The sequence below is a fragment of the Panthera leo genome, chromosome B1 (genome assembly GCF_018350215.1).
Source record: "Panthera leo isolate Ple1 chromosome B1, P.leo_Ple1_pat1.1, whole genome shotgun sequence".
Classification (NCBI taxonomy): domain Eukaryota; kingdom Metazoa; phylum Chordata; class Mammalia; order Carnivora; family Felidae; genus Panthera; species Panthera leo.
In genome coordinates this window covers 184,538,811-184,556,313 of record NC_056682.1, presented here as the reverse complement: position 1 = coordinate 184,556,313, position 17,503 = coordinate 184,538,811, and the positions used below count along the sequence as shown (strand labels likewise).

General features: G+C 40.3%; 1 protein-coding gene across 7 annotated transcripts in view; it reads left to right on the top strand.

Moving 5' to 3' along the window:
- The first annotated feature begins 6,920 nt into the window (after positions 1-6,920).
- The window catches only part of PI4K2B (phosphatidylinositol 4-kinase type 2 beta), a 31,974-nt gene continuing 21,391 nt past the window's right edge, over positions 6,921-17,503 (top strand). For 6 of the 7 annotated variants that reach the window (XR_006202002.1, XR_006202003.1, XM_042936774.1 and 3 more), the window contains exons 1-2: positions 6,921-7,418; positions 16,557-16,693. Coding sequence is in view for 5 of the 7 variants with exons in the window: in XM_042936774.1 (XP_042792708.1) it covers positions 7,112-7,418; positions 16,557-16,693 (444 nt within the window). In the remaining 2 variants the exon portion in view is untranslated. Of the gene's footprint in view, positions 7,419-12,421; positions 12,897-16,556; positions 16,694-17,503 lie in introns of those variants that run through there. The other variant, XM_042936775.1, reaches the window with a different exon arrangement.

Genomic DNA, 17,503 nt, shown 5'->3' with positions numbered 1-17,503 from the left:
TCTCTCTGAAAAATAAATAAATAAACATAAATAAATAAATAAATAAATACATGTCATCCGCCCTGAGGGCCTCCTCTGTCATCTATCAGCCCAACAAAAGGCCACAGCTGGATTGCTGAAAGAAATGTCAGAAATTTCAGATGAGATTTTACTCCAGCCAAGTCTCTTCCCTACTCCTGTATTCTCTTTCTTAACCCCCTTTCCTGATCTCTGCCCCTCTTACATGCCCTCATAGCAGCCTGTTCTTCCTCCACACAGCATTTAGCATACTGTTTTTGTAAATTGCCTATTTGTCTGTAAGTTCCATCTGATCATAATCTCCACGAGGGTAAGAACCTTGAGCTCTTTGCAGAGTTTTGTGCATTGTTCTACCAAATTAGAGAACCCAAGGGAGTCATGAGACCCCCTCGAATTTGTAGACAGTTGGTCATAAATGCAGGTAGTCTGGGGATCCCCGAAATATGGCTGGCATCTGAAGTGAGGGCAGTTTTATGGAGGACTGACCCCTTAACTTGTGGAATCTGTGCTAACTCTAGATGGTTAGTGCCAGAATTGAACTGTACTATACCAGTTGGTGTAGGAATATCTGTCCTGAATCATCCAAACGCTCCTTGCTTCCGGGTGCATAAAACTTCAGGCTCCCAACAAAGACTGGATTTCAAATACAGGTTTTGGAAAACTCTCCGTATACAAAGGCCCCATAAAATAGCAGCAGTGCATTCTCTATTTTCTTATTAAAGGAGCATTATTTTCAAAGCGATGACAACATTAGGCATGGTGCACTTAGGCATGCGTTAGGATGTTCTAAATACATAGGTATATTGTAGAATGAGATTGTGGGAGTGGTGACAAGTTTCATTTAAAGATCTTGCCTCTTCTAAACCCTGACTACTATAAAAAAAAAAAAAAATGCACTCCTAAGAGAATAGTCCATGGGAACAACGTGAAAAGTGAGATGTTGAGGGGTGCTTGGCTGACTCGGTTGGTGGAGCATGTGACTTTACCTCGGGTTTGTGAATTTAATACCTGTGGTGGGCATGGAGTTTACTTGAAATTAAAAAAAAAAAAATTAAAAAAAAATTTTAGAGAAAGTGAGATGTTGACACAGGGCATACTTTGTCATGTTTGTGTAAATGTTTAAGTCTGCTTTGACTGACTGATTTGATAACGAAGACTGTCTTTACCAAGTACCTTTTAAGTTAGATGTTTTATGTACATGGAATGAGTCAAACCTATAGTTCCAAGGTTTTGATGAGATACAAGAGTTTTAGCAAATAATATCAAATTGGGAAAGCTCTATAGAAATGTTAATATTTTTACTTTCTCATTTCTGAGTTAAAAATAAGGTGCTTTGAAATGAAAGAGTTACAGTACCATTATTAATAATTGGAAAAGTCTTTTTTAATTTTATATTATTTTGGAGAGAGTGAGAGAGAGTGCATGAGCAGGGGAGGGGGCAGAGGGAGAGAGAACCTTAAGCAGGCTCCATGCTCCCTGGGGGCTTGGGGCTTGATCCCACGACCCTAGGATTATCACCTGAGCTGAAATCAAGAGTCGGATGCTCAGCCAACTGAGCCACCCAGGCGCCCCTGGATAAGTCTTTTAAAAGCCTTTTTGATATACTTCCCAGAAACTGAGAAAGTGAAAAACTCAAAGGAGGACCTGAATGAGGTAACTGATGATTGATCATAAAAATAATTTGGGGTAATGAAATAAAAAACTCTGTGATGTTTAGCATATATTTTGAAAGAAGATCAAAGATTTGAGTGACATTGCTATTATAAAATGTTTCCCATGTTCATCTATTTATTTGAACAGATTTTCTCAATGTTTATGCCTATAAAAACTAAAACTACTAATAGAACTGATGCGGAACCCTGCCTTATCTAACAATAAGTAATATTCCTATGCTAACATGTAAACTACTGACAAAAATATTCATTTTTGAATACATTTTGAATACACTAAAGGATACATTTCCAAAAAAAATAGGTCAGAGGAAGTTATATCAGACTAATCCTTTATAGATAAAAATGATAAACTTTGGGGAAAATATAAAAACAATTACTGGGGCGCCTGGGTAGCTCAGTAGGTTGAGTGTCCAACTTTGGCTCAGGTCATGATCTTGTGGTTCGTAAGTTTGAGCCCTGCATCAGGCTCTGTGCTGACAGCTCAGAGCCTGGAGCCTGCTTCATTCAGATTCTGTGTCTCCCTCTCTCTCTGCCTCTCCCCTACTCACGCTCTGTCTGTCTGTCTCTCTCTCTCAAAAATAAATAAACGTTTAAAAAAATTTTAATAAAAAAATTTTTTTTGAGGATACTGGAAAGCAACCAAAAGCAGTCAGGCAGTGATTGAAGGGATGGCCACTCTTCAAAGAATTGAAATATAACAAGTGTGATTTATGCTTATACATCTTTTCATGTGAAATCACTGCTTAGTCTGTTCTGTGAAAGTACAGTACAGTACAGTGGGAACTCAATCAGAAAGCCACAGTCTTAATAGCTTAAGAATGGAGTCTGGGGCTCCCAAGACAGCTGAAAATTGAGGAGAGAAATCCTGAAAAGGAAGGAATAACAGAGGGAGAAAGCTCCAAAATCTACACATATACCCCACCTGAAAAATTGGTTGATTCTTAAACTCTGAGTGCATAAGGGAGACTCCATGGAGCCCAGCAAAAAGCAGCATCAGGATTGTTGAAAGAAATGATCAGAATTTTCAGGTGGAATTTGACCCTAGTTTAGTTAACTACATACCATAACATATCAACACTCATCAGAGGAAGATAATTGAATCTACAATATACAATGTGATGATACAATATATCATCCACAATATACAACATCCATAAAAAGGTAACATATATGTAAGAAATGGGAAATGGGAAAGAAATGGGAAAGTTTGACTCATAGTCAAGAAAAAAAGTAATCAATAGAAACTGACTCTAAGATAACTCAGATACAAAAATTAGCAAAGACTTAACACCTATACATATATTCAAGGACTTAAAAATATATATGCCGTAATGAATTAACAGATGAAAAATGTTAGCAGATATATAGAAACTCTTAAAAAAAAAAAAGAACCAAATGGAAATTCTAGAACTGAAAAGTACAAAATTTGAAATATGCCCACTGAGTAGGTTTAATTGCTAATTAGAATGGCTGAAGGGTTGGTGAATTTAAAAACAGGTAATGAGAAATTATACTATCTGAAAAACAGAGCTAAAAACTGTTGGGCACCTGGGAGGCTCACTGGGTTAAGCATCCAACTCCTGATTTCAGCTCAGGTCATGATCTCACATTTCGTGGCTTTGAGCCCTGCATCAGACTCCATGCTGACAGTATAGAGCCTTCTTGGGATTCTCTGTCTCTCCCTCTCTGTCCCTCCTTTGCTCATGCTTTTTCTCTCTGTCTCAAAACAAAAACAAGAAAAAATTTTTTAAAAACTATTGAAAAAAATTAACAGAGCCTTAATGTTAGGACAATATCAAAGAGTCTAACATATCTATATATATAATAGGTATCCCAGAATGGCATAGAAAAAAAGCTTGAACAAATAATGGCTGAGATTTTTCCAATTTTTCTGGAATACATAAATTTACAGGTCTGAGCAACCTAAGCAAAACTCAAGCAGGATATAGATAAAGAAATTCATATCAAGAGCATCGTGGTCAAGCTATTGAAAAGCAAGGATTAAGAAAAAATCTTAAAGGCAGCTAGAAAAAAATAACCTAGTGCAAGCTGGCTGGGTGTGTGGAAGGACATAATTCAGATAAAATGAAGGGTAGAGGACAATGAAATTACTCTTGATTTTGGCTCAGGTCATGATCCCAGGGTTGTAGGATAGAGCCCTGCCTGGGGCTGCACACTGGGCATGGACCTACTTGGGATTCTCTCTCTCTCTCTCTCTCTCTCTCTCTCTCTGAAATAAAACTTAAAAATGAAGGAGGAATAAAGATAACTTCAGATCAATGAAAATTTAGAATTTATCACCAATGGATTTACTTTACCAGAAGTCCTTTAAAAAATTCGTCAGAGGGAAGGTAAATTATACTCGTTGGAAACTCAGATCTTCAGGAAGGAAGGAAGAACACTGGAAATGGTAAATATGTGGGCAAATATAAAAGATAATACATTCTTTTCTTAATTTCTTTATAAGACACGTAATTGTTTAAGACAAAACTTATTCACTATATTTAAATATATGTGGGTCTAATATATGTGACAACAATAACATAAAGGATGGGGGATAAATAGAATGACCCTTTTGCAAGGTTCTTATATTTTACATCAAGTGCTACAATATAAGCTTTATGTGCACTGAGATAATTTAAGGGTGCATACAGTAAGTGCTAGAATAAACACTCAAAATTAATGTAAAGAGGTTTAGCAGGTCAATAGAGGAACTAAGATGAAATATGAAGAAATATGATTAACTCAAAAGGAAGCAAGAAAAGAAGAACAGAGGAACAAAAATTATGAAAAAAATAAAATACAAATTGCAAACGACAGTAAACGAAATCCAAACACATTAATATTACATTAAATGTAAGTAAACTAAAAACACCAATTGAAAGGCAGAAATTATCAGACTAAATGTAAATAAGAAAACCAAGAACCAACTATAAGTTATTTACAGGAGATATATACTTATTTACAAACATGCATACGTAAAGACACAAATATATTGAAAAGAAAAGGATGGAAAAAGATTTACCAGGCAAACAGTAAGCCTAAGAAAAGTGGAGTGATTTTATTACTGTCAGACAATATAGACTTCAAGGTAGGAGTATTACAAGGGATGGAAAGGGCCAAATCATCAGGAAGAAATAAAAACCTAACTGAAGACATAAAAAAAACCTGTGTCTACACCTAATACCACAATTTCAAAACTATATAAAGCAGGGGTGCCTGGGTGGCTCAGTCAGTTAAGCATTTGACTTCGGCTTGGGTCATGGTCTCATGGTTCATGAGTTTAAGCCCCGCTTTAGGCTCTGTGCTCTCAGCACAGAGCCCACTTTGGATCTTCTATCCCTTCACTCTCTCTTCCCCTCCCCTGTTTATGCTCTCTCTCTCTCAAAAATAAATACACATTAAATATATATATATGTATGTGTATATATATGTATGTACATATATATATATATATATATATATATATATATATATATATGTATGAAGCAAAACCTCACCAAACTAAAAGAAGAAATAGACAAATCTACAATCATAGTTAGATTGTAACCCTCATCTCAGTGAGTGATAGAGTAACTATATTTAAAATCCATAAGGATATAGTTGATGCAAATAACACTATAAATACTGAATTGATATTTATAGAAACAATTGATAGTTATAGAACCACTCAACTGCAGAATATACAGTCTTTTTATTGATTGATTGATCTCTGTACTATTTTATTTTATTTTATTTTATTTTATTTTATTTACATCCAAATTAGTTAGCATATAGTGCAACAATGATTTCAGGAGTAGATTCCTTAATGCCCCTCACCCATTTAGCCCATCCCCCTTCCCACAACCCCTCCAGTAACCCTCAGTTTGTTTTCCATATTTATGAGTCTCTTCTGTTTTGTCCCCCTCCCTGTTTTTATATATTTTTTTGTTTCCTGTCCCTTATGTTCATCTGTTTTGTCTCTTAAAGTCCTCATATGAGTGAAGTCCTATGATTTTTGTCTTTCTCTGACTGACTAATTTCACTTAGCATAATACCCTCCAGTTCCATCCACGCAAATGGCAAGATTTCATTCTTTTTGATTGCCAAGTAATACTCCATTGTATATATATACCACATCATCTTTATCCATTCATCCATCGATGGACATTTGGGCTCTTTCCATACTCTGGCTATTGTTGATGGTGCTGCTATAAACATAGGGGTGCATGTGTCCCTTCAAAATAGTACACCTGCATCCCGTGGATAAATGCCTAGTAGTACAATTGCTGGGTCTAGGGTAGTTCTATTTTTAGTTTTTTGAGGAAACTCCATACTGTTTTCCAGAGTGGCTGCCCCAGCTTGCATTCCCAAGAATACACATTCTTTTTAAAGAGCACATAGAATGTTCACTAAGGTAGATAATATGCTGAGCTATGAAATAAGTCTCAATAAACTTCAAAAAAGGTTGAAATCTTAGTGTGTCTTCTCTGACCACAGCACAATTAAATTAGAAATCAATTAATGATTTCTAGGAAAACCCCTAAATATTTGGAAATTACACACACACTTCAAAGCAGTCAAAAAGAAACCATACAGGAAATAAAATGAATTTTGAAATGAATGAAAATGAAAGCACAACATAGCAAAAATTGTGGATGCAGATAAAGCAGTGCATAGAGGGAAAGGCATAGCTTTAAACACTTATATTTTAAAAAATTAGAGAGGTCCAAAATCAACAATACACTCTTCTACTCTACCCAACTTGAAAAAGAAGAGGAAATCAAATCCCAATTACGTAGCAAGAAGAAAATAATAATCACAAATATCAGTGAACTAGAAAACAGAAAATCAGTGGAACCAAAAAATGGCTTTTTGAAAAGATTCTTAAAAATGATAAGCTTCTAGCTAAATTAGTCATAATAAAAAGAGACAAAATACAACCAATATCCAAAATGTCTGAACAAAGAACAAGGTCCTTGCTCTCATGGGCTTGTAGTGGGAGTAACAAAAATTAGTCACAGAAATAATGACGGTGGTAAACTCTTTGAGAAAATTCTGCGGTGGAGGAGAGGCTGATTGGGGTTCCGGGGGTGGCGGGGGGGTGGGGGCTCCTAGGCGGAGGTAAATGAACGCCAACCGCCCCAAGGCACCCACCCCACTTCACATCTTCCGGCGCTAACAGCGGCAGGTGGCGGCCCCGCCCCGCGCCCCGCCTACCTCCGCCCCCGCCCTTCTGCGCAGGCGCAGGGTTGGCCCGAGGTGGGGCGCGGCTGGCGGCCGCGCGGGGACAACCGCCGGGCCCGCGCGGAGCGGGGCCGCGAGTTTGTGAGGTGACCTCGCCCCGACCCAGCGGCTCCGGTCCCCCGCGATGTCGAGACCAGAGCCGGGCAGCTCGCCTCTCTGAGCTGGTCCCAGCGCGGACGGCACGGAGGGAGGCCATGGCGGAGTCCTCCGAGCCCGGGCTGCGGGCGTCAGCCGGCGGCGGGAGCTTGGAGGAGGAGGACGACGAGGAGCGGGAGCCGCTGCTGCCGCGGTTCGCCTGGGCCCAGCCGCCTAAGGGCGCCCCCGGGAGCGCCGTCAGGCTCGTGGAGGCTGCCGGCGAGGAGGGCGCGGCCTCCCCTCGCGAGGCTGGAGACGAGGAACTGCTGCTCCCGTCCCGGGACGCGCCCAGCCGCTCCTCCTGGGGCGTGGGGGTCCTCCGGGGCTCGCCCACCCACCCGAACCGGAAACCGCCCCTGGGTGCAGGTGCGACTCGGCCCCAATCTCCACCCCGCGGTCGTCCCTGCGCGCGCGTCGCCGCCCAGCCCCTCCCGGGGTCCCACCTCTGTCCCACACCAGCCCTTGCCTGGTAGGAGAGGCAGTTAGCCGGGCATCCCTCCCATGCGGAGCACAGACCCGGGGCCGGTCGAAGCTTGGACACCTTCCCTTTCTCTCTGCTCCCCCGTTTCCTTGCACCTTTTCCAGGGGCCTTAGGCCAGCTCACTTAAGGCCCGAGGTTGTCGTTAAACTCTGACCCTTGAGGCCTCGCCTAAGAGTAAGCCTCAACTTTTGCAATCAGACACGGAAAAAAAAACAACAACCCAAACTTAGCATGGTAACATGACGTAAGTCGTTTTCTCAAGTTTGGACTTGAGTTTTGGAATAAGAAGCCTGAACTATCAGGAAAGTTCCCGGAGTTGTGAATTTGCCAGGCAGATGGGATGACGGCAGAGAGCCGGAGAGCAAGAATATCTAGTTGCCCCTGGGACACGTTTCAAAACTTCTTGCAGTTAATGTTATTGTGACGTTAGCCAGAGGGGGCAGAGGCAGTTGAATTTCTCCAGCTGCTATCTCGTGCGCAAAGTTTTCTTTCTGGAACCATTTCTATTCTTGTACTTTAAGAAGGGGGCGGGGACTTTTTCACTGTCGAATGGACTGGCAGCCTCAGGTGGAAAAGAGGATAATTGATAGGATGTTGAAAATTAATAAAGGGTCAGCATGCTATTGGAGGCATGGGTATTTGTCGATGAAGGATTTTTTTGGCAGGTCGAGTCGAGTTAGCCTAATCTGATAGTAAAACAGAGTGGGCTTGTATGAATCATAGCTGGAGATGAGACGGGCTAGTTTGTAAAATTCGGATAACACCTATTTGTTGGTGGTTAGGATGGTTTAACTGAGATGGTGTGTGCACTGTGCCTGTGGAACTCCCTGGGTGACGGCTTGAAGAAAAGCCACAGAAATTGTACTTGTCATTACTCCTGCTTAGTCTTTCTGGAGTCTTTAGATTTTACATGGCCTGCTGTCAGTAGACTAATGGGCCTCCCACAATTTAAGGAAGTTTGGATGGAATAGGTGATTCAAGTCTTAGTTGAACTGAACATTCAGACACTCTCAAGCAGATACATCGGAGAGGCCTGGGAGAAGCAGACGATTTCCTGTTCAGGTGTTTCATGAATAAAGCTTTAGCAGACTGGTCTGACATGCAGGTCTGTTGCCACTGTGTTAGCTAACAGGTGCATTGACAGGACAACGTTGAACAGAACAAATGTGATGATCACAGATGGACCCACATTCCCCCAGCTGTGTGATGTGTTTCTGTATTACCTAGAATCCCTTCTGTGAAGTAACTAAGATCTGTGTGGCTAGCTTCCTTTTTGCTGCCTTAAATTTACCTGTGTAGCTAGAGTTTAAAAGAGCCTGAAACCCTGAGTGAGAGGGAGAGAGAGGGAATCACAAGCAGGCTCTGTACTGCCAGCACAGAGCCCTGTGTGGGGTCCAGTCTCAGGACCATGAGATCATGACCTGAGTCAGATGCTTACCTGACTGAGCCACCCAGGTGCCCCTGAAAGTGAGATTTTGTAAACAAATAGTATTAAGGCTAGAAAAAGTAACTGGATAGAATATAGTACTCATAATACAAATGGATTACTAAAGAGAATTCCTGCGTTCCAAAATGGTAATAATTTATTTATATCACCGTTTACAGTTTGCAGAGATCTCTCTTTGTGTAGTTCATTAATTCTTCCAGCAGCACGGCAAGTTAGTTGTTACTTCTTGTTGTGGGAATTGAAAATGAATAAAACTGTAGTGACTAGTACATAGAAGTTCAGAGGTAAGCCACAGGCAAGTATACAGGAAGTGGTAAAGCCAGACTGAGCCTAGTCCTTCTCTTTGTGTCCTGCACTTTTTCCATTTTGCTGTAGATCCCAAGTATTGTAAAATAGTTGTTACTTTTGGTGATTTATTAATGGAGGTCTTGTTTTTAATGGATTTAAAAATCGTTTTGAATTTCAATAAGTATTTAAACATTTCAAACCAGTCTCCTAAAAACTTTATGATTGAGTAATGTAACTAGATTTTTAAGTTATTTATTTTGAGAGAGAGAGACAGAGACAGAGAAGTGGGGCTCACCCAGGGCTCATGTTTTAGCCAAAGCAGGGCTTGAGCTCACCCAGTGTGGGACTCGAACTCAAACTTCGAGATAATGACCTGAGCCAAAGTCAGAAGCTTAACGACTGAGCCGCCCAGGCGAGTTCCATTAACTCCCTTTGTCCTTTAGCATCCAATTTCCATGAAGCCACCTCACTAGTTCTAAGAAATTCTTGCATTTAGATTAATATTAACATCATTTATCTTACGCTCAATGCATGAGCCTTTATGCTTAACTATTTTGTCTATGTAAATAGGAACTTTACGTGGAAGAGTATCTGTTATCTTTACTTGAGCAAGACATTGACAGTCTGGAACCAGCATAAACATAGTATTGTTGGGTCAGTGTCAAAGTAGAAAGATTAGTGGCATTCATTCCTTAGTTGTCATTTTAATCAGTGAGTTGGAGACTCATAAAGATGATAATACCTAGGTAACAGTATATGAAGGGCATAGTTCTGTGCCCTTCACTTATATTAATATATAACTAACCCCACGAAGTGAGTTTTATTTTTTATTCTCATTTTAAGGAAGCACAGAGAGGTGAAGTGACTTTTCCAGGATCCCAGTTAACACAAACCAGGAGCACTTAGCAGTTTCGTTGGAGAGCCTACAAGTAGAGAATGGTGTTAGAATATACTAGGAACTGCCAAAGTCAACGGAAGTGTGTATTTAAAAGCCTTTTAATGATTCATGGTGGCTTATAAATGTATGAACAAAATAGCATCATTTAAAAACAAGGAGGAAAGACGAGGGTGGGAACTGAGGTAATGAAATAAATAAGGTGGAGGCCATCATAGTACACAGCATGCACAGGAGATGCTTGCTGCAGGCAGCCCACAAATCTGATGTTTAAGGTTACAGAAAGAAGCACAATGTGCCCATAAAGTTAAAGTAGCTATTGGAATCTAAACTGACCTGACAAAGGATAGCCTGTCGTGTATCTTTTGGAGAAGAGACTATGTACTGAATAGTATCTTTGTAATAAAAGTGATGAATTTCATAGGAGTATTTCTCATAACCTCCTTGAAGCCCATTTTAATAAAGGAATTCTAATGGATGGTGCTCTCAGTATTGCCAGATCCAGATCCTAGACACTGATAATCTGGCTGAATTTAGAGGACAATATTAGAAGGGTAGATGTCCTATGCGTCTTGACAGTTATCCATAACTGAGCTATTGAAAGATGGTGAGCAGCTACCTCTCACTGTCAAGCGGTTATTGCTCAACCAGTAATTAGAAGACGCTTATTCTTTGTTTTCCGTCTATTGCTGAGATGCGTCATTCTCAAATGCTTGAGTGCCTGCTGTGTGCCAGTGGAAGTGGAGGCCTCGGGACACAGTGGTGACCGGATAGCAAATGGATGTCCAGTCACCAGCCTTGTCCCACAGAGCTTTATAGTAATGGAGGGAATGGTCAGTTAAAACAGTTCCCACAGCTGATCTATTTGGGTGGGGAGAACTGAGGATTCCATTGAGGTATGCACCGGATTTAGGGGCCTGGGAACACTTAGCAGAGGAAGGAGCATCCAACTCGAGGCCTGAAGGATGACCGGCACTTGAACCTCCGAGGCAGTGTTCAGATCACCAGACTGGTGAGCTAACGACTTTTCTCTTTAGAAAATTCTGGTCAGTGGGTAAGATACAACCCAACCCTCAAGTGAGGAGGGGCTTGTTTTGATACGTTGCCACATGTCCTTATATGAAAGGTTTATAAACTGGATTCTCTTAATTCCATTTTCAATTCTGCTTCCTAAAGGACCAGTGATAAGGCTTCCATGTGGTTACGGGCAGAGTTTGTTGATAAATAATTTTCAGGCTTATTGAGGGCCTACTATGTACCAGGCACTGTTTTAAGCACTTGGAATGTATCAGCAAAACAAAAATGTCTGCCCTTCTTGGATTTGGATCATTTTGTTACAGTGTTGCAAGTGATCAGATGGAGTTGAAGGATCAATAAGAATTAGCCTGGGAAGGAAGCTTGGAACATACTGGGGAACAGCACTGGCAAATGTTGAGAGTGTGTGCTGGATATCTGGTGAAAGTGAGGAGCTCAGACGGGACCAGAGCTGGACTAGAAGGTCACCGCTTCTTAGAGGAGACCCGAAGGGAATGCACAGAGGTGGAATTGAGATTTTCCTCAGAAAATCCTTTGATACAGAGACAAATCAAAACCCTAATAGTTTATTCCTTAAAAGGAGCAACAGTAATTTTGCCGGAAAAAAAGGTTTTCTTCATTAAAATGTAACTAACCATGCCCCTCAACTATTAAAAATCAAAACTAGCAATGATGACAGGCTTTCAGCCCAAATCTCCAGAGCACTCACAGCATGAAGCGCCATAAGTTTTGGAGAGGTCCTCCAACTTAAACTAATTGCCACATGTACAGTTAAGTAAATGAAGAAAGCTTTAGAATGTACTTGTGAGTTATGAGTTCAAGAAAAATTATCTCCTAAAAAACAGTTTCTTTGATTTTAGAACAGTTGGTAGGTAGTCGTTTTTTCCAGCAGCAATTTGGATAGCAGGACCAGTTGTCTTTTAAGCGTCATTCCAGATAGTGATGGTAATTCCAGGACATCTTCAAAGAACGCCCATTTTCATGTGGGGAGATTATCTCATTTATTTAAAAGAGTTGCTCAATAAGGGACAAATTAAAGAGAAAGGGATTAAGAACATCCTGGCTGATTTTATAGGAATGGTTCTGCTTGATCTGATTTTGGTTGAAACTGAATTAGTATGCGGTTATTATAATAATAATTATTATATTGCTTATTAATTATTAATATAATAATTATAAAATTATTATTACAACTGAAAATGATTATTATTATTATTCAGAGTATAAGCATGGGCTCCATGAGAGCAACAAAGGCAGGTTGTTACATGATGAACTCATAAAGCTTAGCCCGTGAAACAGTTTGGTAACATTTAATAGTAATACTGGCCAAGTCTACACGTAGTTTCCACAAGAACTGCTCAAGTACAGCATGGGAGAGACCAAGAGTGGTCCAAGTTCAGTATGCATTAGTAGTATGACCAGATTTCTAAACAACTAATGTGACACCAGAGTGCTTCTCATTTTGGTATACTGTCAGTGCTGAGAGATGTGTCTATTCCCTGCAATGGGTTGCTTGATTCTGGAGACCATATTTCATAAGGGGGCACATTGGAAACCTGAGGCGTGAAATAAGAGGGCAACTCGTGTGCTGAAAAGCCTGAAAACACTTCCATATGGGAGGAGGCAAGAGTAGAGGAGACTTAGGGGAACATGAAATGATCGTCAGCTTTTTGAAGGGCTCTTCCTGGAGAGAAAGGAGTAAGTACGCTTTTGTTTTGCTCCAGATCGCAGGTCTAGGACATGGTGTGAAACTACAGGAGACTTAATTTCTGGAAAAGGAAGAAGCTTATACATTGTTTCGCTTCCAAATAAAAGGATCACAAAAAAAGTAGTGATGTCTTGTTGAAAGTGTTTAAACATTTCCCCGAAGACCACCTCCTAGTGACGTATTGTAAAAAGTACACTAGTGCTAGGGGCAGGGTTGAAATAAAAAACTTTGCAACTTCTTTCTTATTAAGAGGCTTCGCCTAGGGGCACCTGGGTGGCTCAGTCGGTTAAGTGTTCGACTTCAGCTCAGGTCATGATCTCATGGTTCCTTTGTTCAAGCCCAGTGTCGGGCTCTGCACTGACAGTGCCTGGGATTCTCTCTCTTCCTCTTTCTGCCCCTCCCCGACTCACTCTCTCAAAATGAACAAACTTAAAAGAAAAAAAAAAAAAAAAAAGACCGTTCGCCCAGAAGAATCTCATTTGACTAATGATCATTATTACTGGCATATTCTAGTACATAAATAATACTTCATTTATTCAATTAAATATTAAGTACCCACTAAATGCTGACTCCTCATCCAGGTGCTCAGGATATACAGTGAATAAAGAAAGACTAAGTTTCTCCATTCTTAATTATTTTCACGGGATAGATAAGAAGGATTAGGAATTAGCACATCAATTGTAGTGATGTAACTAAAATACTTGGATTATTTATTCATTTAAGTAGGTTAAATATGCCCAATAGTACTTTTTGTAGCATTTTTCTTAGCACATACTTTTAAAAATTAGTAAAAAAAAAAATGTATTTCTGTCTAAATGAAGGCAAATTTTAAAATAAGTAAGTTTATGTTTTGAATTTTCATAATGTTGAATGCATGTAATAGCATTTAAATACCTTCCAAAGTAAAATATGAATAATTTTTGCCTTGTGTACCACTTTAAATGATTAATTGTTCATTCATTTTGCAAGTGTTTATTGATTACCTGTTATGTTCCAAGAACTATAAAAGTTCTGGGTTGGGGCACCTGACTCTTGGTTTCGGCTCAGGTCATGATCTCATGGTTAGTGGGATTGAGCTCCATGTCAGGCTCTGTGCTGACAGTGAGGAGCCTGCTTGGGATTCTCTCTCTCCCTTTCTCTCTGCTCCTCCCCTGCTCATGTGTACATGTGCACGCTTGCTCTCTCTCTCTCTCTTAAATAAACTTAAAAAAAATGATTACTCTAGCTTCTCTGTCAAGTATAGAGAAGGCATGGGTGAAAGAGGGAAAGCAGTTAAGAGAGTCTTACAATAATCTAGGTGAGAGTTGATAGTCCCTTGAATCACATGGAAGGAATGGAGATGGTGAGAGGTGATTGGATTCTGGATGTTCGTGTGAGGTAGAACCATGCAAACTACTGATGGATTAGATGTTGGAGGTGAGAGTATAAGATCATGGGTGATTCCAAGGATTTCCATGAGCAACTGGAAGATTTGGAGTTGCCACTAACTGAAATAGGGAAACCTGAGAGGGAAGCAGTCAGGTGGAGTTACAAAGAGAAGAATTGAGTTTTGGGTGGTAAAATTTGAGCTGTCCATTAAACATCCAAGTAGAGATGTTGAATATCGTAGTCTGGAGTTGAAGGTAGAAGTCCAGGCTTGACAAATAAATTTGGGAGTCATCAGTGTTGATAACGAAGAGGAGAGGACCATGAACTGAATCTGGGGCATCCTAAAGGTAAACTGTCACGAGGTAAAAGTGAGCCAACAAAGAGACTGAAAAAGAGGAGCCAATGAAATGGAAAAACCTGGAGAAGGGGCATCCTGGAAGCCATGTGAAGGAGGAAGGAGTGATTAACAGGGTCAAATGGTGGCACTGGCCAAGGAAGATAAGTTCTGAGGTTAGATTTAGCAATACGGATGTCACTGTGTACCTCAACAAAAGTTTTATCAATGGAGTGGTTGGGACAGAAACCTAATTGAAATGGGTTCAAGAGAGAATCGAGGAAGAAATGTTGGAGATATTAAATGTAAATAACTATAGAGACCTTCTGCTATACAGGGGATCAAAGAAATGAGGGAATATCTAGGAGTAACTTGGGAGTAAGTAGATTTAGGCTGAGAAAAATTACAGCATGCCTAGTATGGTGACAGAAGTGGTCCAATAAAGAGGGAAATATTGATGCAGGGAAGGATTGCTGAAGAAATGTCCTGGAATCATCAGGAAGAGATAGGGTCTAGGACACAAAGTGGATGAGTTGATCTTCAAGCTTAGTTCGTCTGTAGTAACAGGTGGAAGACAGGATGTTGTGGGCAGATGTGGTGTGGAGTGCTGATGATACTGATTTCTGATTGCATCTGTTAAGGATCGTCTGAGAAAGAGGGAGTGTTGGAAATGTGAAGAGGGGGGAGGTTATGAGAGAGTTGCCCAGAACAGTGGGAGAAACGGTACCAGGAGTTGTCCTAGTTCAGGTTACTAGAACAACATACCATAGACTGAGTGGTTTAAACAACAGACATTTATTTCTCCCAGTCTTGGAGGCTGGAAAGTCTAAGATGAAGTTTCACGATCAGGGCTGGGAAGTCCAAGATGAGTCCAAGATCAAGGCTTTCCTGCTGGCTGGCAGATGACCACCTTCTCATTGTGTCCTCACATGGCAGAGGGCGAGAGAGAGCATGCTCTTGGCACTGATCCTGTTGTGGGGGCCCTACCCTCATGACCTCACCTAAACCTGATTACCTCCCACAGACTCCATCTCCCAGTACAATTCCATGGGGAGTTAGGGCTTGAACATATCTTGGGAGGACACAAAGATTCAGTCCGAAACAGGAACGTAGTGTGCTTCCCAGGTGGCATGAAGGACCCACCTGAGGTTTGTGGGGATGAATTTACATTAAAGTGAGCTCTCAGGCCTTGTGTTTGTGTATGTTTGTATCGTCAAGTTCAGCTATCCAGGCCTAGGTGTACTCTGCAGACAGTTGAGTTTAACCAGTTGAGTTTAATGGGATTTTTCCAGGCGACCATGATAAGGGGAGGGAGGAAAAGAAGAGTGATTATATGATGCCTGCCCGTAATTTAATTAAGCTGGCCAGCGAGGGATGTGAGGACGCAGAGATCAGTAGCAACATGGGAGGTCAGTGCCTTGTGGGTCCTAGTGGGATGGAATAATTTTTGAACTCAGGGTACTAGAGGGAACGAACGAGGAAGATGAAAGGTGCTTGAAATGGAAAGGTGTGGGGAGGTTGCAGGTATTGGTGATGACAGATCTGAGGTGTGACCACAGCTGGAAGGGGAGGTGGAATGGAGAACAGAATCACTGGAAGAGAGGAGGAATTCAGAGCAATCGGAGGTATTAGTATGATTATTTCAACAAATAGGGATTTTGTTTTTCATGCGTCAGTACTTGAACTTTAAAGAGAAGTGGGGTTGGGGGAAAAAAGCGAGGATCCAAGCAGCCCATATGATACTTGACTACATTTTTTCTTAAACCTAGAGAAGGAGCATCCTGGAAGCCATGTGATGGCTTTTGTTCTTCTGCACCTTAATGTCCTAATGCTAATCACCTAACCCAGTATCACAGGTCCCTATCACAAGCATTCTCATAGCTGGCCTTTCTTCGTCACGTTCTATATCAACATTGATTTTTTAATGCAATAATTGTTGGTTCTTCAGCATTGAATACATTCCTGGATGATCCTGAATTTGCTGATGTTATATTGAAAGCAGAGCAAGCAATAGAATTTGGAGTTTTTCCAGAAAGAATCTCTCAAGGTTCAAGTGGAAGTTACTTTGTGAAGGATCCTAAGAGGGTGAGAATTTCACAGATCTACTGTATATAACAGAAATTTTGGAAAACACGAATTTAAATGTGGAGTCATTATGAGGTTCTGAGGCTGTTTTCCTAATAAATCTGATTGCACCCTCTTTTCAAAAATAAAGGTGGGGGGTTGTTTTGTGTTTAACTAGAGCATTCTGCTATTTAGAAATAGCGCTATTCATTTTAAGTCACAGTTTGCTTTCCTACTATTTTAGTACTTGGTTTCAAGCAATTACGGAATGTTCACATTCAGCTATAGATTTGTTGAGTTTAAATTCGTAAGTCCTTACTTTACAGTATCTATATTAGCCAAGCAAAGTAGAAATTTAAACTTTCAAAGGCTTGCCCTAGGAATATTTTTGCCAGCATTATGCCAGAGGAACCTGGGCAGCCTGAAGCTTGAAGGCATTGGAATGTGACATCGTGAAATGAACCAAAGTAGAATTCTAGGGCAGAAAAGAGAAGTTGATATGGGACTTTGTTCCAATTAGTCTAGATTTTCAGAAATCTGTATTATTATCTTTAAAAGCTTCCTGAATGATACATAACCAGCAGTTCTTTCTTCAGGAGTAAAAAAGGTTATGATTTCATCCTAATATTCTTTGCAAAGATCCAAGTTACATTTTAAAACAGTCTTTTTTGGGATTTAAATATATATATATATATATATATACATACATATATATATATATATATATATATAGTAATGTCAGTCTCTCAGTCTTTCCTCCAAGTTTGATTTAGTAATTTTTTCTTCTTAACTTTTTACTAGTGACTCAGATTTTATTGCATTATAAAGCAA